Below are 20,138 nucleotides of genomic sequence, written 5' to 3' on the forward strand. Positions count from 1 at the left end.
ATGGGAGCCTCCCCCAAAGGTCAACTATTGCACATGAGTGCAATGCATTTCTAGCAACTCTTTTAATACTAGAAAGAGGGATGAATTGCTGATTTGGATTCCTTAAATTGTCCAGATCACTTTTTGTTCAAATTGTTCATTATGTATACTGTCTATGCCTTCATGAATCTAGTTTTTGTGGATTTTACCTCAGTAAGCAACTTCAAAATTTATGCTTGATTAGGAAAAGTTGGTAAATTTGGGAAGCTTCTCTTAAGAAACTGTCTGACAAGTTAAATTTTTTTTTTTCAGTTGTATTTCCTAAAATCATCAAATGGCTTGGGTTGGAAAAGACCTTAAAAATCATTCAGTTCCAACTCCACTGCCGTGCACAGGGGTGCCTTACAGTGCAGGTAAAGGAATAAAGAACATTTAAATTTGAGCCTTGCTTATTGTTCTCCTCCTCACATGATATGTGCATCTTGTGCTGGAAACATTAAACGAGCTTTTGCTCCATGGAGGACATGAAACAAAACTGCATGGGCTGTGTGATAATTTGGATTTGGGAGAGAGGCTGTGGTTCTGGCTTGTGTTTGCCTGTCTGACCTGTACTAAAGGACTGTGAGGGAGAAAGAAGGGCCTTTCTGCCAGTCTCTTGTCTGTCTGATGTGTTGCTGGAAGCTTTTTGTCATAACCAAATGCAAGTGTATCGTGTAATGTGGTGCATTGGGATACCACACCAGGGCTTTTGAACAAAGCTGTCTGTAAACTTCATCACACAATCACCCTGTGGCTTAACATTTAAAAGAAATTAAGAGTTTATTTAGTGTGCACATTCTTAAAAGCACTAAATGCTCAGCTCAGAAAAAACCTGTGAGAATAGTTATGAATTTTTCTTAGAGTAAATGAATGACTGTAAGAATTCAGTCTTCCTTCAGATTTAAAAATAATGGAGGTACATATTAACAGCTCTTTGCTGTGTAAGAGGCTACATGATGTGTGGCATTACACTAATTCTAGCCATCACACTGCAATGAATTAAACTGTCTGACTCACTTCTTGGTGATGTAGAGGTATGTTTTATCCTTTGCAAAGGAAGACAGATGCTAAACTACTTTGGAAGTAGTAGCTGGGCTGTTTTTCCCATGGTTTTGTGTGTTTTAGCCTTGTGGAATTCTTGTGTGCATAGATACAGAAACACAAAGAAAATTAAAGCAAGCTTAGGGGAGGTGTATGTGATGCCAATAATCCAAGATATATTAGAATGCTTTGGCATTTGCAGTGCTTGTAGTATTTGTTGTGATCTCTATTGTTGGTTTTATATATTTTATGTTCTTTGTGGTGGTTTTAAATTTATTTTTTTTAAGCAGAACTGTCTAGCTGCAGTAGATGTGAAATACTAGATGTTCAGAGAACAATTCTCATTGCAGGGGACCTGTCAAAGCTGTTTGTGTTTCAGCCTCCTGCTCAGGACTGGGTCAATGTTGTATTGGGACTAGATTGTTCAGGATTTTGTTTCCTTGCATGTAAAACCTACAGGAATGGAGCCTTGGTCCTAAGAGAATATTTATTTTCTTCTCTCTAGGTGGCACCCCCTGTCAATTTTTGCATGTGTTTTACTTGCAAATCTTTCATCCTTTACCAGTTCAGATGGCAATTGAAAAAGGCTTCTGACTGGCAGTGCACAAACTGTGTGTGTTGGGAGGGAAAGAATAGACGATTATGGTATAGATGGTAATGTATGTGTAGCTTTGTAAATGCTGAATGTGAGTTCAAGCTCTCCAAGAGTAGAAGCAAAAGTTTAAGTATGGCTTTTTGGGAGGGTTATATGCAGTTTAATAGTTATACATTTATTTATTGAACAATAAATAGCCAGGCTACTCTGATGCAAAGAATAAAAGGTGATAAAATTAAACACATTAATTCTTTGCATACTGTTTTTCTTCCTTAATGCCTTGGAAGTATTAGTATCATTATTACCAGCTTTATTCTTCATATGTAGCTCACAAATGAAGAGATTAATTCCCTAAAAAAAATCTGAACACTTGAAGTTTTGGCTCATGATTTTTCTGCTTTGTTATTCCCTTGTGCTGATGCATATCAAGTTGACCTCAAATAAGGAGGCTGGGCTGACTGAAGCTTTGGGACTAGCCTGTTGTCCTGCTTGGCTCAGTTTGTAGGTTTTTCGTCAGCAGTTCTCCAGGCTGGAATTTGGAGCTGGTAGTATTTTTAGGCTTAGTTCCAGTAAAAGAGATATTACTATTATGTTCTGTTTTATGAGTTTCAGGTGGGAAAGGGGATGTAAACAATCAGATTTGCAGACAATCATATACATACTTATATTTTTCAGTCAAAACTATAGTCCACTGCTTTTTCTATTTTGTTCTTTAAAGATAGACAGGTACTTTAAAATACAGCTTTTCAAGCAGGTTATCCAGTGCAAATTGTCTAAGTTACTTTATAAAGAGAAAAAAAAATATACTAAGTAGTCATAAGAATCTCATAATGTGTGGGAAATTACTAAAAAGGAAAATTCTATCCAGCATATAATCCATCACTTTGTTGCTAAACCTATTTTCTGCTTAAGCTTATCTATCTATAGTGAGTGCTTAGTAATATTAATTCTTTACAAAAAAGATTTTGTATAAACAAAGCTTATGTCAAAATTTTATATGAAAGATGGCTTTAACTTAAGTAGTTGTTTTAGGAGGTGCATATAGTCTTAAGCAGACAAGATGAATCTGAAATTGCAGAAAACCAGTTTTATCTATCCAATAAATAAATTGTTCATCTTCTATTTCCTAACTCCTAATATTAGATAAGGGTTTATTCCATGATCTTGGAGGTTTTCCCACTAGTATTTCATAGTAAGACTAGTTACACCTGCGTGTATCAGGATGACCAACCCTGTCAATACCACACTTTCTAAGTTTGTAGTTCTGCTGTGAATTGCTGCAGGTGGTTTTCTCTGTGTCCCTAGTTACCTCATCACTTCAGATATTTAAAATTCTTCTGTAAACTTCACTGTCTTGATCTGCCTTCAGTTATTAAGAGATGAGTGTTGCATAGTAATGAAGTACTAGTTAATACTCTCCCCTGTATTTTGTTTGCAATTTTCTTTAGTCATATCAATTCAAAACTTGAATCATAAGCTTTCTAATGTTGTCACAGATAAGTCGCATTGTAGAAAAGACTCACACGCTTGGAGGCTGCAAAGTAAATGGTGTCTAAAAATTATTGGGCTCTCCCTAACATCCAGTACAGCTGCAATCCCATCAGAAGAGGGGGGTGTCTTGGAAGTGTGTCACATGTATTTAGGAGCTTAAATCATGTGGAAGGGGCTATGTGGGATGAATCCAACAGCTGCTGGACAGTGTTTTTTCTGCAGTTACATGCTTAACAGATTTGGGTGATGCAGCAAATCATACAGTTTTAGTCAGACCTTAGTGTTTCACAAGAATAGCCAGACTGTGTAAAATCTGAAGTGTCCTGTTTTTGAAAAAGATTAAAATTTTCAGTACAGCAACTTGGAAAATCTGATGTTTGCCTTTTCTGGGTAATACAAACTTGTTAATAGCTAGTATTTCTTACCTCGGTATTCATTCTAGCTCAAGTCTGGAACAGTGTTTAGACTGCACCTTGAAAATGCTTGGCCATGAATGTCACAAACGACTCATAGCAGCCCTTAACAACAGTACTTGCTTTTAGCTTGCTTGGCTCCTGTGGGGATGGACTTGCTTGCCTGGGACTAGTTACAGATATTTCTCAAGTACACAAGTTCTAATTATACTTCTAGTACATTGACGGTAGATTATGAAGACTTGGCATTGTGGACTATATAAATGTTTGGGTGCTTGGCTTCCCTTGTTGGTCCTGTCTGCAGTGAAAGCAGTTAAGAATTAAATTTAGAAAAGTTTGTGCTGTGAAGCCACTGTGGTGCCTCTTCTGAGGTGACTGGAACTGGTGTGATAATGGTGTTCACCCCCCCCAACCTAAATATCCCAAATCTTATTTTCCAGTCACTACATGTAACTTTTTCTCCCTTAAAATGATCTTCTCAAAAGGCTGCTTTTCCCAGCTAGAACACTAGAATGTGTGGTCTGTGTGAACAGCCCCCACAGCTCCTGAGCCTGCAGAGACAACACTCCCTGATCAAATCAGTGATGGCTGATCAAAGCTGACATAGTGGCCAGTAATAAAAGCAATAGTCCTTCCTTCTCATCCCATGTTTAATACTTGTTTTTTCTAGCTATGATGCTGTGTAAAAATCTCACGCAGGCTTTTATCTCCTGGAGTACTGTAAGGTTTTGTTTGTTACGATAAAATACAGAGGTAAATGAAAAGTGGATGATGACAAAGGCCAGGAAGAAACCTACAATGGCCGGATATTTGTGTGCATGACAGAGGGATTTGCAGTATATGTTTGTGAACAACAAAAAGAAAACAAATCATGTCTTTTAGATGATGCACAAGTATATACACATTTTAAAACTAATAGAATGTAAGGAGTTATTTTTTTAGGTGGAATACTGTAGGTTTTTGGAGAGGAAAATTGTTACAGGGAGAAAGGTTTGGAGAGGCAGTAAAGAAGCCAGGTGTTGCTATAGGTACCTTTTCTCAAACCATCTTTTTGACAGTCTTAAGATGGCTGTCCATTTAAATTGCTACAAGTTTGACAAAGAAACAATCCTATAGTAAGGGTAGGTCGTTGTAGATGTTGGTGAACCCAATGGGAAGAATGATGATGTCTGACTTATTTCAGAAGGCTGAATGATTTCTTTATTATAATTATGTTATGATACATTAATATACTAAATAAAAAAGGACACTAAAAAATACATGTTACTCTCTCTGTTATATCTAACTCACTCACAACTTGTGACTGTTCGCCAGAGTCCGGACACAGGTGGATCCAATTGGCCATCAGGCCCAAACAATCCACCGTGATCCAACCAGGCATTCGCTCTAGGTAAGCAATTCTCTAAACACATTCCACAAGAGAAAAACAAGGAGCAGAAATAGAAATTGTTTTCTCTTTCACTTCTCTCTGTGCACCTTTATAAAAATCCTGAGAGAGAGAGAAATGTGCTTACCACAGTAGGTTGTGTTTGTTTGATATTTATAAAGGATGATAATTTTTATTTAAGTTTCTACCATATCTTTCAAATAGTGACCTATACAGTAGTTTGAATATACAAGCTGTTGATCTTATCCATTATATCATGACTTTAAGTTCTGGAGTGCATTTTTAAGAGAAGTGAAATACAATTTGTGGAAATGAGCAATGAAGCAATAGCTAGAGCAGCTGGGTGTACAGCTGGGCAGTTTTCTGTCAGGGAATTCAAATAACAATTCTTACTCCATTGTGTTTCTGCCAAAGTGGGATGAGTAGCAAAGGTAGTGAGGAATATGTTTTATTTCAAATAAATCAGGAGTTCTGACTTCTCATTTAAAAGCTTTTTTTCTTCTGTTTAGTAGACAAATAAAACTTTCAGTTTTAATTTCTTGTGAATTTATTTAGAAAGATAAGTCCTTAGGCTTGTGTTGAGATTCGTTAATTGCAGTTAATGTTGCTTGCAGCTTTTCAATATGGAAGTCAAACTGATGCAGCAGACTTGAAATCCAAGTTTGAAAAGAAACTCGTGTCTTTTTATGTTTGCTGCTGTGTCAAGCTAATAAAAAACCCAAACCCACAATATACAAACCAGCTTTAAAGCAGAATTCAAGGGTTATCAAAGTCTATTATTTTGTCACTCTGCAGGGCTTTTACAACCGTAGGAGGTGTGTGAGCTGGTTCTCACCACACAAATAAATGTTTTAGAAATGGTAAGAACTGCTTCTTCCAGGTTACTGAAGTCCTACAAGAATTAACATCACTTGACCACCAAGAGGAGAATTTCAATTTCTTTTTATGAAAATTCTGGTTTTTCCCTGAAGTCTCTTGCACTGCAACTTTGTTTTGATTCCAGCTTTGTAGTATTGCTGTAGTAATCCCTGACTCTTTTCCCCAAGCTAGACCTTTATTTCTGTTAACACAAAGGGGGTCTGTTAGCAATAGCTAGCAGTGGAATCAAATGGGAATTGATAAGCTGTTGTTTATAGCTTCATTAAAATGAATTCTGGTAAATAAAACATCTGAATTCTTTCTAGATTAAGGTGCTTTTAAGCATTTATTGATATGATGAGTAGAAACAGTTTTGAATGTTCTACTAATAAATACATGCTTAGAAGAGGAATGATAAGCTGCTTTTAGCATGGGGAGAAAATCTAATCTTTGGTTTCCAGTTAAACAGTGCTGAATAACAAGAAGAATTTGTGAACTTATAATAAAAATGCATTAGTAAACCATATGATTTTTTGACTCAGTTGTGTCCATATGACAAACAAATTAATAATTATATTGTTCCTGTAGGTTATGTGTGAATGTGATTAATGTTCAGTGTTACATTTTTTAGTGTGTTTCAGCAATATGGAAACCTGAATGTTTAGAAAGAACACAATTTCAAACTAAAGCAATAAATCAGAGTTAGTGTAAGGTGTGCCGTGTGCCCCACTCCTTGACAGCCACTGAGAGAGAGCAGTGTCTTGTCCCACTACTTCTGGCAGCAAGAGCCTCTTTATCAGCTACTGTCGTTCCAGTCACGCTTGTGTTCACGTCTTTGCTACATGCTCTGCTGATTACCTTGGAAAAGGGCAATGCTGTAACTGCTCAACTGACCTTTCAGTTTATTTTCTCTTGTGTAATATGAAACATGAGCTAACACAGCCTCAGTCTACTGATTTTGAGAAAATCTGTTGCTGTGTTTCTGCAGCTTTCTGCTCAGATGTGATGGGGTTTCTCTGTAGTTACATTAATTCCAGAAAGTCCATCAACTTCAGATATCATCACAACAGTGAAGCAAATTATTATAGCTAAAAGAGGGGCTTTAGTGTACAATTCATGCATAATAAAGACTACTTAGCAGAGGAATGGTGGGACAACAACTATGAAATGAAGAAATCCTATACCTAAATAAATGAAGTATGCTGCTGCTATATTTGTCTCCTTACATACAGAGAAAAAATATATAGAACTCTCATTATTTTGTAATTGCTGTCTTATTTAGACTGTGCCCTCATGATAGGAAAGCTGTCTTGAGTGCTTTGGCAGGTACAGAATATACATAGCTGTGCCATTCCAGGAGGTTGTAACACAGCTTACTATTGTAAGGTTTGGGGGTTTGTCTGTGGGGGGTTTTTTTGTTTGTTTGTTTTTAATTTTTCTTCAGGTTTTTTTTTTCTTACTTTGTTCCTTGAGGAGTGTGTGCTTTAGTTTCTTTCATTTTTAAAAATTACTATATACATTTTATTCCATTAGAGGGTTAAAGTAAATGGCTTTCTTTAAGTGTTGATACATGCACAGTTCTTTCTTCTCTCCTGGAATTGATGTCTCTAAGTAGTTTGCTGGGCTTCTGATGGAAAGAAAATGCTTCTTGGTCTTTCTAAACACTAGTAATTTGTTACACTTACCCTGTGAGGTGCATCCATGTGTTTCTAATAAACTGAAGTAGGTGAGAGATGAACAGGAGTGTGTATAAGAGAACCTCTAAATATTGGCTGGGGGAGGTGGTGGGAAGGGGATTGTTCTTAGGACTGGGATTGGTTTAGATAAGCCAGTGGAGCAGTTGTTGATAATTGATTGCATTACCTTTGCATTTGGTACACCTTGTAATCTCTCCTGCATTTGGTTCCAAATTGAGAGCTGTGTGTGTTCATTCTGATGTTGATGGCAAACATTACAGCTGTCAAATGCTGCCAAAGCCACTGAGTTACCTTAATGGTTAAAGCAGGGAAGATGGTGCTGGTCAGCAACAAATAATCTTCTTGCTAAAATACTATGAAATTATATTTATTCATATTAGACCTCACAGCTTATAGGTCTTCACACCTCTGCTAGAAATTGCTGGTAGGATGTCAAGAAAATCTGTAGTTCCCCTTTTTCTGCCCATATTTTGTTGTGCTTCTACATACTGGACTTTTTGTAAGGACTTGACTTGCATGTCATTGTACTTTAAATTATTCTGCAAGGAGGTGATGCTGAATCAGATACCTTGTCTTGTGTTGATGGCTTTCAACAGAGCAAGTGATTATGTATTATTTATCCCAAGCAAATATTTCTTAATTTTTGATGCTGGATTTGAGATGTGAACTACATTAGTTTTCTATGCATAGATGCTTTACCTTGGCATTCTGAAACCATGAAGCATCCAAAGAGAATTGGGAATTATTCATTATCTGCCATGTAGAGAAAATTTGGAAAAGTTGTTTTTCAGGCTTTTGCCTTTCTTGCTCACTGTTACAAGTTCTCTGCTGGATGGTCTTCTAGTAGCTAGTAGAAAAGCACATTTTTGGTAGGAATTACAACAAAAAATATTTAACTGTGTAAGTTCCTTATGGGAATAACCATATCCTCAATTTGGGTAACTGTTGATTTTTTTACTCCTGAAAAGAATTTAATGCCATTGGCCAACCTGCAGAAGCCTTAGTTTTCAGCTAAAAGTGTGTTTTAAATTGCCTCTGATGTTGGAGAGAGGCAAATTGCTTTGTAATGAACAATTTTGTGAGTGGAGCAATTAGAACATTTGGAGAATTCAGATTCAGCTATGGGGAAACGTCTTACGATCGTGATTTCAGAATCATGTAACAACTTTACTTTTAACCTGCAGAAAAGCAAAATTAAGTGGTCACCTCCTGGATCTTTAGAATCATCATCCATTACTATCTTGTGCCTCTAAAGCATCTCTCTCAGACTTGTTCTAACACTTCAAAGGGTATGTGAGTTACATGTTGTTGATGGTCCTTAATCTATTTAAATGTGTATTAAAAAGATTTCCTGAATGGGACATGACTTACTTGCAGAAAGTGTGAGTCAATCAAATACAACAATAAAATTGCTAAAAGTAAAAAAAATGCTGTAAATCTGTTGTTCTCAAGTAGTCATACCTACCCAAGATTTACTATGCCTTTATTTCCTATTTTCTGAAGTGTGGTTACTCTGTGTAATACTCTAAAAAGCCAAATGAAGAGTGCATGACAGGGGGTGGAGAAAAAAATGAAGTAAAACCCAGGGGTCTGTTTTGGTATATTTTCACTCATGACAAATGAAATTGAAGAAGCTGCCAGGAGGAATTTGCTTGTATTGTGTTATTCTAGTTCAGAGTGGTCTGGTGCCTTTGATTTGCTGGGCTGCAGAAATTTGCTTCAGGAAGACCTTTATCTCTCCTACCTCGGTCTTCCTGAAATCCATTGCTTTCTAACCAGTTGAATGATGAGAGATTGAGGGAATAACTGGCTACAGACTAAAGGAGAAAATGAGAATTGGCGCCTCACTAATCTGAGTAGGGACTGCATTGGCTTTGGTGTCAGTGAAAATCTTTGTAACTACATCTTCAAAGTGATTGCAGCAATATTAGAAAGAGGTAATTTGTGAACAGCCCCATAAAGCTATGGATTATGGTCCATGACACTGACATTAATTTAAATGTTTGTACTTCTTGGAAAATGGAGGATTTGGTTACAGAGAGTACCTTATTCTGTATTTTTTTTAATCTCCTGTTTCCTTTGGTATCTGCAGAATTGGGCTTTCCATATGGATACCAGATACCATTATCAAAGTCTCTCCTACTTGCTTTCATCTTTTGAATAAATTAGCATTAATAATGGACCAGTACTATAGAAATAAACTATGACCAAAAAGCTGATGTGAACAAAAATCTAAAAGATGAATAGCTACTAAAACCAGCATCATAAGCAAAAGAGGGGCTAAAATCATTGATTTTGGTGTTGTCACCACAGGTCTTACAGTAAGGTGACTGACTGTTCTATAACCTGCAATAACAGCTTTGTAAAAAAACATGAGAATGGGCATAAAAATATCTTGAAGTTTTGTAGCCATTTTGGCGTTCAGCACCAGCCTCTTTAAATGAGTGTATCTTGTATGCTGCCAAGGCCTTTTTGGTTGTATTAGTTTCTGTTTAGATTCCTGTGATGCCTGAGAAACTAAAGCTAATCTGGTTAAATTTAAAAGTTTAAATTACTATAATACCTCTTTGTTATTTTATGAGGTGGCCAGGAAGGAGTTAGTACCTCTTCTGTTTGGAACAATAAAAATGTGAAAGATTTGTGTGGAGCTATAACTCAGTGCTTTGACTTACCATCAGACTCTTCAATAATCTGCCAAAAGTCTTATTTCAATAAAGCAGTTGACTTTGGTGGGAAGGAGACACTTAGCTTTATTTTTTCTTATGCTTTGTATTGAGGCTAACAATTTTAACATATACCTGAGACTTTTCTAATGGGTTCAATAGTTGAATTAACTCAGTGGTTATAGGAACTGCAAAACCAGGGTGTTTGTATATCAAAGTTGCAAAATAAATAGCACATCATGTTTTCTGGTATAAGGGTTTATAGTTCAGCATTAAACTGAGAACTCTTTACTTCTACTGCCTAAATTTTAGTTTTATAGGTATCCATAAGACAAAATATTTGAGGGTGTTTCAGTGATAGAAGTGTGAGGAATAAGTGCTCACCTGACATGTCAATTCTTGAAGTGGTTGCTGATGTAATATTGTCTTTATGTGTTCACTTGGAAGGCTATTTTTTTGGCAGGATAATTGTTTACTGCATAGCCATTATAGTAATTCATGTTTGATGTTTTAATCCTGCTTCTATGGAAAGTCAGCCAGTTCCTACACTTCTATTGTAAGGCTTCAAACAAAGCTGCATATAAAGCATGGGATTTAAAGCAATGCTGTGTTACAAATTATGAATGTAACAATAGGAAAAGACTGTTGTGACTGTGTTTCAGGTGATGTTTATGATTACCAGTGTTTCACACTGAAATAATGATGGGGAGGGCAAAAATGTTGGTGTAAAAGTATTTGGAAATAGAGTAGTACTTTGTTTCAGTCTAGGTAGTCAGTGTTCTTGGGCCGATGCTAAGACTGAAAATCTTTTCAGTAAGTCTGAAGGCAACAACTGGAGTTTTAAGAAGCATTGATATATTAACAGAGGGTAGATGAATGAATATGGGACTTGAAAACCCTGCTTTTTCATAAAAACTCCAGGAGCCAGGAGTACACCATAAGCAGCCCTGCTTCTGCTGCCTGCACTTCTCAGATTTGTGTTGCTGTACCTGTAGTAAAGGACTTAATGTGCAACTTCTTTCAGTCACTTCAGATGCTTTGTTCAGGAGTTCTGTGGATCTTCTTATTGCTCATTTTAGGTTTATTTTGTCCCAAACGTAATGGTTGTACTTTTCAAGTCACAGTTGGGTAGAGTTTTTACCTTGTAATCCTCACCGGTGTCAACATTAACACTCAGATACTGCAAAATCTTAACAAACTTTTCACTCTCTGAGAACTTGAAAAGTGTGAAGGCAGAAGTCAGTCTTTTGTTGTGACTTACAGCTCTAGATGCTGAGGTTGATTGTTCCCATGTCCAGAATGTTGAGATTCTCGCTTACGAAATGCATTCAGAGTCTGTCATATAAGTATATATGCATAGCTGAACATGACATAACTTTCAGTGTTGAAGAGGACATCACAAAATGTAGTCTTAATCAAGTGTTTATCTCCGATATTAAGACTTGTATGCTATTAGTGAACAATATAAAAATTAGGAATTGGTTGAACAAAAAAAAAAAATTCTTGCCATTTTCTGTGTGTAATCCTGGGGTGACACTTTGGAAGATAAAAAACAGTGTTTAACAAGCCTTAGTAATGTAGGACTGTAGAAATGAAATGTAGTAGTGTAGAAATGAAAGCCGAAATATCGTGAAAGCAAAACCCTAAAGTTCCCTAAATCTGGACATGAGCATGTACTTAATTCTTTCCTTTCCTTCAAAGGAGCAACAGGCTACAGTCGCTGCTTTACAAGGTCTTTCTGCTGTTTTACAAGACCTTCTGTGACAAGTGATGTTGTTCTGTGTCCAGAAGTATTTCATCTCCTGAGATGAGGTTTTGGAATAGTTCATAACAAAAGTAATTGATCCATTTCAGGAGTTGGTGAGGTTTTTTTTTTTGTGAGCTTTGAGCAAACTACAGTTCCTTACTGGATAATCTCAGGAGGTGGTTAAAAAGAATAAATTCTTTCTAGATTATAATTTTAATTCAATTACAGAGAACACTAGTTGTTGCAAAAATCTTTGTCTGCAATGTGATGCAGCAATTATAACTGAATTAACTTAGTCTATTAAGAGCAGCATATTTCCATACAAATAGAAGGAACATTCTTTCTCAATGTACATGATGCTGTATTGCTTGTTCCAAGTCTGTCCTGTATAAAAAGCCATTGTAAAAATGTTATGCATCCTTGCTCAACAAGTCTTCTAATATGTTCCCTTTCTTGCCTCCCCTCCCTCTCCCCCCAAAAATAATTTTTTGAGCATCTAATCTTGCTCACCACTCTTTGCAAAGTGAGCAAAGAGTAGTCTTTTTTTACAATGATACTCATGATCATTTCATATATTAAATGCCATAGTTTCTTTGTGCCATGGTTTGCTTAAACTCTGAATTTACTGAAAGGCAAAAATTGAAGCAGTGGGTCTTCTTAGTGTGTTTTTGACAAGAATCAAGAGTTTACAGTGTCTGTATTACTGATTTTTTCCCAAAGATATAGAATCACATAATTGCTTTCTGGAAGTCCATTTTCATCCATCCCACATTCAAATCCTGAATTTGCTGGATGCTTATTTCTTCTGAATGACATGAATGGGTTTGATTCCTAGGAAGGGATCATGTTGAGGAAGAGGAGTAGGCCACTGGCATGTGTTGCACCTCTAGTTGATGTGAATTGTAGCCTTTTCCTTTTCTGCACTGAAATTTCAGTCCTTCTTTATGACCTGCTGTTCTTCTCTGGTAATAAAGGATTAATTTCCTTCTTCTGCAGCTTTCAAAGGTTTGTGACTGACTTTTGTTTAAAAATGAAGCTCACCTCTCCTTCTGCTTTCTGCTGAATATGGGAAATACCACATCCAATTAATCATGTTCTTAAAGCTGTGACAATGTATTTGTGGCAAAAGGGGGAAGGAGAAGAATAATTTTGGTTAGATTACATATTTCAAAACTCCCTCTTCTATTTTACCTGTGTCAAGCTCATTGCTTCAGTTACATCTTCTCTGAAGTTACAGCAGCTACCTATAGTAAACAGATCCTGCTTTAGCCACAGTGGAATGAGGTGGAAGAAATACATGGGACAGGCAGCAATTTTGAAACAGCTTTTGTATGTCAGAGAAGCAGAGATTTGCAGACAACACTCCAAATATACTCCTTGTTATACATTATTTCTCTGTTAACCAATTAAATATATATGCACACACAAAACATATGTCTATATGTATATAACTATACTTCTTGTATCATACAATATATTAAAGAATGACTTAAATTTCAAAGCTATAGTGGTTGTTGTATTTTTTTCCCTGAGGAGAACCCTTAAAAATAGAGTAATTTGAATTTACCAGATGATATATGTTGAAATTCTGAGGGTATTTGTGACTTGCTCTGTGTTTCTGTATTTAAGCTTTCTATAAATCTTTGCCATTGCAGCTGTTTAAAATGTAAGTCAGTCAACTGAGTTCGTATATATATATATATATATATGATACACTTATAGTTGGAAATCTGACAAAATATTTTCCCTCAAGAACATAAATGAAATTGATTATCAGAGCAGTAGTAGTTTGTAATGCACTTCTGAGGATTATACCCATGAGCAAATTTTAAAGGAATAATGCAGGTGGATGGGCAAAAACATTTATGAGTTTATTTGCTACAGTGTATCCTGGAGGCATTTTCAAATCCTTCTCCCTTTAAATATGATCATCAGTCTTAATAATAAAATAATAAAAACTCACTGGGAGATTAACCTTAATAGTAGTCATGGTACTCCAGATTGATACAGGTATTACCTTAACTAGTAATTAGACATTTTATTCTTCTACTCTAAAATAATTAAGGACCAAAAAAATCAAAACTTTGCAAAAAATCACAGAGTTCTAAGTCCTGACACTGCAAACAGACTTCTATTTCTTTAAGCAACAAGGTGCTGTTCCGTAGTGCTGGTTTAGTTTTTCTATTTCCTATTGCAAAATATAGGGAGTGTAATAAGGCCAACGAGTTTGGTTTTGCTGGGGTTCTTATTGGTTTTTATATACTTCAAAAGACTCTTTACCATTTATGAAAAAAGCCACATTTCTAATTTACTTGAGGAGTGTCTTACTGAAAACAAACAAACAAAAAAATTGTACAGGTAGCATTAATTAAATGCTCAACTGCAGCTTTTAGCTGTGCTTCTGCACAAAATAGCTTATAATTTAGGGGTCAAAGTTGACTATCTTGTTTATATTGTACCCCTGATGTTACTATCAATTCCAGAAACCTACTTGGAGAAAACATAGCAAAATATGTCAAAAAACTCTAAGCTGTTACAGGCAAAGGTATATGCTAGAGGTTTAGGGCATTTCAGTTCCTATTGGTGTAAGTAGGGTATGGTCCAAATAATTACTTTTATGAAGCTGTAATTTTTTCCAAATTGTTTCAGTGTCAGGGACTGACTGCAGAGTCTTGCTGATCGGCTCTGTAAAGAGGTTGCCTAATGAGCCCCTTTCTGCAAGGACCAGATGGGTTTGTCCATGCTGACATGCTGTACTGCAAACTTTTTAATGGCCTGAGATTGTCTTGTCTATTAAAACTGGCTGTGAGAGATGTGGCAGGCTTATCCAGCTCTCCCTAGGAGGGTTTTGTCTGATATTAATAAGATGGAAGGAAAAGTGCTAGGCTGTTCAGAGTGTGAAGTTCTCCTGTTGTGTAGTAATACTGGGATTTCTTGGCTGCCAGTCAGGAATTGTAGTTTTAGACTGAAAGTGCAATATATTCCTGTAAAGTAGAGGAAGCACTGACAAACACGAAGATTGCAATTTTAGACTGTGTAACAACAATGGAAAAATTGCATGGATTGTATTTGATTTTTTTTTTCTATTCCAGTAGAAAGCAATGAATGTCATGTTAGTGTGTTTTGTTTTATTTTTTTTTTAGGTTTTTACACTAGTTAATGTAAGAGAGACAGTTGCTGATCTTTCTAAAAAATGTTCTCTGTTTTCATTGCAAGGTATTCTCTATTTTATAACCACTTGAAGAACATTGAGGAAAGTGAAGGTGGCCTTGATAAATTTACCAAAAGTTACAAAACCTTTGGAGTTAACCAACTTGAGGATGGTGGAATATACTGCAAAGAGTGGGCACCAGGAGCAGAAGCAGTGTTTCTTGCAGGTGACTTCAGTAAGTATTCTTAGGAAAATTTCTTCTCCCCTGCACAATGTTTTACATCAATATTCTCTTACTTTAAAGACCATTTTGTCACAATGATGAACTTCTGGTAGTAAAATATGTATGTCATGGCTTAAATGAATAATATTTTCCCATGTGTTGCAGTAGCTTATGAAGGTGTGTTTCTGTTGCATGGTCAGTGTTATGCATTTTTTAATACCCCAAAGGCAATGACTCATGTCACATTGGATCACACTACAACTCGAGGCTGTATCTAAACTTCCTGAAGTTCTTTTTAAAGCTTTATAACTAGACTTTTATAAAACTATATGCAGAGATGCAAAAATAATAGTGAAATAATTTACTTCATCTTCTCTTACTGATCAAGCAACAGTGTTGTCTAAGGATTAAGGCCCTTGAGAATTCTCACCCATCCTGAGAATTTAGACACAAGTTCTGCTGTAAAATGGTAGCCTAAAATTAAACTAAATATTACTGAGAGAGTAGCTACTCTGTTTTTGTGAGGGCAGAAAAGGAAAGACATTAGCAGAATGGGAAGGTGGCAGTGTTACATGGAAGAATTGCTTGGCTTGCTCTGAGAACCAAGAAGACTATTCCCTTTGAATTTGAAATGAAAATATAAATTTGCTTTTTATTTGAAGGCTAGGTACACTCAAATTATGTTCTAAAATTTTTACGTGAAAGTGGCATTCATCATGGCTTTTCAATCCTGCGATACAATTCCTTTCTCTCCTTTTTGTTTAGGGTTTCAGAGAGCGTTGATGTGTTTTTCCCTTTCACCTCTACTCTCTCTTCAGTTAGGTCTGCCAAAGTACTAGGTTTTGCATTGCTGGTTTTTACTGAACAGGGACTTTATCTGTGAAATTATTTTGTTCATTTAACTGCGTTTCAGAAGTGTGAAGTTTTATTTATCTGACTTAGATTTTGCAAAAATACTGATCTAGGGAGTGTTCAGTGTATTTATATTGCAAAGAAGCAATATGAAAAAAAAAGTTCTTTGAAGCAATTAACTGCTTCTGCTCAAACACAAAGCTAAATGTTGGCCATTCCCTGTTGGCCTCTCCTGTTTAAGGAAACTATTGAAAGGAAAATCTCTTTATTTAGGAAGGTTTTTATTTAAAAAATAAAAAATAAAAAAATCCTGTTTTTGATGCAGAAGTCGAACAGAAAAGTTAATGCAACACTGTTTTCAGCCATAATCCTGTTTGATATGACTAACATTGTGAATGATGAAGTAGCTTTTCTTGAAGTGCTGCTTGTCATTTTATTGGAATAGACATTGATAAATAGGTTAGCAAAGTTCTTACATTTTTATATTGCAATCGGATATGTCCTCTAACACTGAGTAATGAGTCATGTACAGTTCACCTACTGCTAGATAAAGTGATTTCAGATGTAGACTGCAAGGCAGTCTACATGTAGACTGCCTTGTACAATGTAGACTGCAAGGCAGCTAGATCAGGTTATTTTCATAGGTCACTTTTATATGTTTAAACATGCAGAAAATTCTCCTTGTCTCTCCTCTACTTGCTGCAGCCCCACCCATTGCTCAAGGTTTTCATGGGATGGGTACAGGTTAAATGTCTCAACTCAGCTGAAGACTAGAGTGCATTTGTTTTAAATATGTATTTTAAGAGATGGTAATATTAAAAACAGACTTTTAATAGTATGTTTAATATTTTCAGAAGATGCTACTACTTGTAAATTGGCTTATCAGGTTGCAGGGGGAAATATATGTATACCAGAATAGGGTCGCTAAACACTGGAATAGCTTTCTAAACTCTACTTAATTTAAAATATTTGATACATCATGTAAGTATGATGTAATACATCATATGAAGTAGAAATTTAGGACTTATGTCTTAGAGTAGTTGTATCTAGACACTAATGAATACAGCAATATGAAGAGAAAATAAATTAACAGAAATTCATTGTGATGTGGAAAAACTCTATTTCTCCTATATATCATTCAGTCTTAGTAAAGTATTCATTCCCAAAGGGGACAATAGTGTACTTGGAAGGCATGGGAGATTGTCATTCAATTCATATGATCTTGAATAATATTCTCATGAGAAATTGGATTGCAAAACCCTAAGATTTAGAGTCAGATTGCTACAGATATGTTTAATTAAAACTGAATCCCTTTAACCTTTCTTTAAGTTTTCAAACAGGTTAAAGTCTCAGACTAAATTTATGATTATATTGTGTTTAAATTGGATATTGGGATTGCTTTTAATAAGATTTTTTTTAATAAAACTTTTTTATAAAAAGATGCATAGTGTAACCATGTCAGGAGAAGTTGGAAATCTTAGACAAAGAAACATTGAATTTAGATGACAGAAGCTCTTCAGGTTTTAAGCTGAAATATGGTGATATATAATACAAAAAACTGTCAATTCATGCTTTTTGTTTTGGTGATGAGGAGCAGTGTTTTCCTTAATAATATGGTATTGTCTGAGAATATCTTAATGTTTGATGTAAAGACAGAGTATTAGTCTCTGCTATTTCATCTTAAGTTTTCTGAGGATCAAAATCTAGTAAAAATTAAAATGGCAAGTATAGGTTGTGTACACAGACCTTGAACTTTTTTTATGCCAAATTTATAATTTAGCTTATAGTTGATAATATCTTTGTTAAGAATTATGTGTAAGATAAACATGAATAATTTACTTCTGTAATTAAATACCTGTGAAGCCTCAGTCCTGTACATGTAAATTTTTTCTAAATGACTTTTATACCTTATAACAGACAATAAATCTTTCCTATTAAGGTATTTTGTCCCAAATTATGGGATTTTTATACCTTATTCTGAGAAACTTGTTATGAATGGGATATGTCCAATTTATAGAAAAATTCTTAATATCACTGTGCATTTTGGGGGGAATAAAAAAAGCTAGGAACTAGTAATAGCACACAAATCTGTAAGTGGATTGAAGAATGAAAAATATGAATTCAGAGATTTCAGAGCTTTTTTTGTCTCTAACTGTAATTGGAGAGAAAAAGTATTGTATCTGTTGGTGTTCTAGTACAAAGCTTTATATTAGAAATGAGCATCCAAAACCATTAAGATTTGTCAATTAGTACTTTCAGCATCTCAGTGAATCAAGTGTATGAGGCAATTAGTCAGCTGAATTTGCAACAGTAGAGGCTCTATCAGCATTATAGCTCCTTCAAAAGCTCTCAGTAATAACACTGAATATTTCATTTGCTTGCCCTATTGCTGAGGAACCCAGTGACTACTGGCAATTTATTTCTCCTTTAAAATTGACTATTTCAAAATAAGTCAATGAACTGTGCATTTTGAGAGCAACCCATGGAACTTATTTGGGAATTGGAACACTCACATGGTCATGCAGGGGCTCAGTGGGTTATCTGTAAACAATTCCTTAATTTTGAAAAGAAAGCTACTGGTTTTAAAAAGCTTGAGAGTAAGTATGCATATATTAATTTGGAAGTCAGCTTTTGCTATAATACATTGGTATATGTGTGGTTTCTGTTCTTTTATTGTCTTCCCTCCTTCCCAGCTAACATTAATCTAAAATGTTGCTGGAATGTCTCTTTGGTTTGGTTTCTGCTTCCTTTTCCTTGCACTAGTGAGGAAGGCTTCTCCTCTGGTTGGAGGGAGGGTAGGATATTTGGTTCTGGGAGGATATTTATCTATTATTTAACTCTGACAGGATCCCTTCAGAGTGAAAAAAGAGTACCTTAAGGCACTGTACTTCATAACTTGGGTATCTGACAGCTGACTAAAAACTTTATATATCAGAATGTTTTGGGTTTTTTTATTACAGATTTTTACTGAAATGGATTCTCGGTACTGTCATGATATCATGCTGAATGTCTTACTGCTTTCTTTCAAGATTTTTTATAGAAAAATACCTACATTTGATGAAGAAAGTCAAACTGTTATATTTCTGTGGGTGCAGATGATTGAAAGCAGTAGACTAATATAAGGTGGCACTAATATACAGGGAAACATCCTATCTAAGAAGTAATGACACTTGTTCTTCTGTCAGTGTTTGAGCTATTTGCTCAATTTCCAATGGCTCAAGCACAGGATCATTAATGTAATCTGCTTTAAAAATTATTAAGGTGCGAGAGGAAGACCTAATTGGCCACTGTGTTGAACAGAATAGTGTCCTTGGAGAATCTCTCCAGTTACATTCTGATTTCATATTCTAATCAAGTAGAATACAGGTATCTTGTTGGGATACTGGGATTTTGATGCTCTTTCCCTTGTTTGAACTGCTACTTGTCTGATAGACTTCAAGGATGCTGTGTGTTTTCTGAACTCTCTATTCTCTTTAGGTGTCTTTAGTTGATCAGAAAGCGTGTGGAAATACAATTGCTGTAAGAGATTTGATTTCACTTGAGAATTCAGCTTCAGTTTATAAAGTTTTTTCACTTTTGGAAAAAACAGCTAAGTTCTTATATTGGACAAAGTCCATTATTTGGTTAATATGCGAGAATAACTCCTTTCCTCTGTGAGAAGTGTTAATTTCTTGTGTGAAACTCGAAGTTCAGGCATGAGCCTCAGAGGTGTATGGCTATATCCTTGTCAATGTGAAAACAAAATCAGAAGATCGAACAAGAAGTCACTCAAATTGTCATTTAGATGGAAATATGCATTTAAATTGAGTTTTTGTCACAAATGGTAGAACCCAAATCTTTATAGCTTTGAATTATGTTCTACATTAAGCTCAGTTCATGATTCTTTGGAATGCTAAGGGTGTAGTTTTGAGCAAGAAGTTCCCTTGTTCCTCCTGTTGCTGAGGTAGGATGTAATGTTTTAATAATTGGCTGGGATTGGAAGATTCAGTCACAGAGATGAGA

General features: G+C 35.6%; 1 protein-coding gene across 3 annotated transcripts in view; it reads left to right on the plus strand.

Moving 5' to 3' along the window:
* The window catches only part of GBE1 (1,4-alpha-glucan branching enzyme 1), a 134,523-nt gene that overhangs the window by 18,730 nt on the left and 95,655 nt on the right, over window positions 1-20,138 (plus strand). For all 3 annotated transcript variants that reach the window (XM_068180589.1, XM_068180590.1, XM_068180591.1), the window contains exon 2: window positions 15,127-15,296. In XM_068180589.1, coding sequence (XP_068036690.1) covers window positions 15,127-15,296 — 170 coding nt within the window. The remainder of the gene's footprint in view (window positions 1-15,126; window positions 15,297-20,138) is intronic.

Source organism: Anomalospiza imberbis, chromosome 2 (assembly GCF_031753505.1).
Source record: "Anomalospiza imberbis isolate Cuckoo-Finch-1a 21T00152 chromosome 2, ASM3175350v1, whole genome shotgun sequence".
Lineage (NCBI taxonomy): Eukaryota > Metazoa > Chordata > Aves > Passeriformes > Viduidae > Anomalospiza > Anomalospiza imberbis.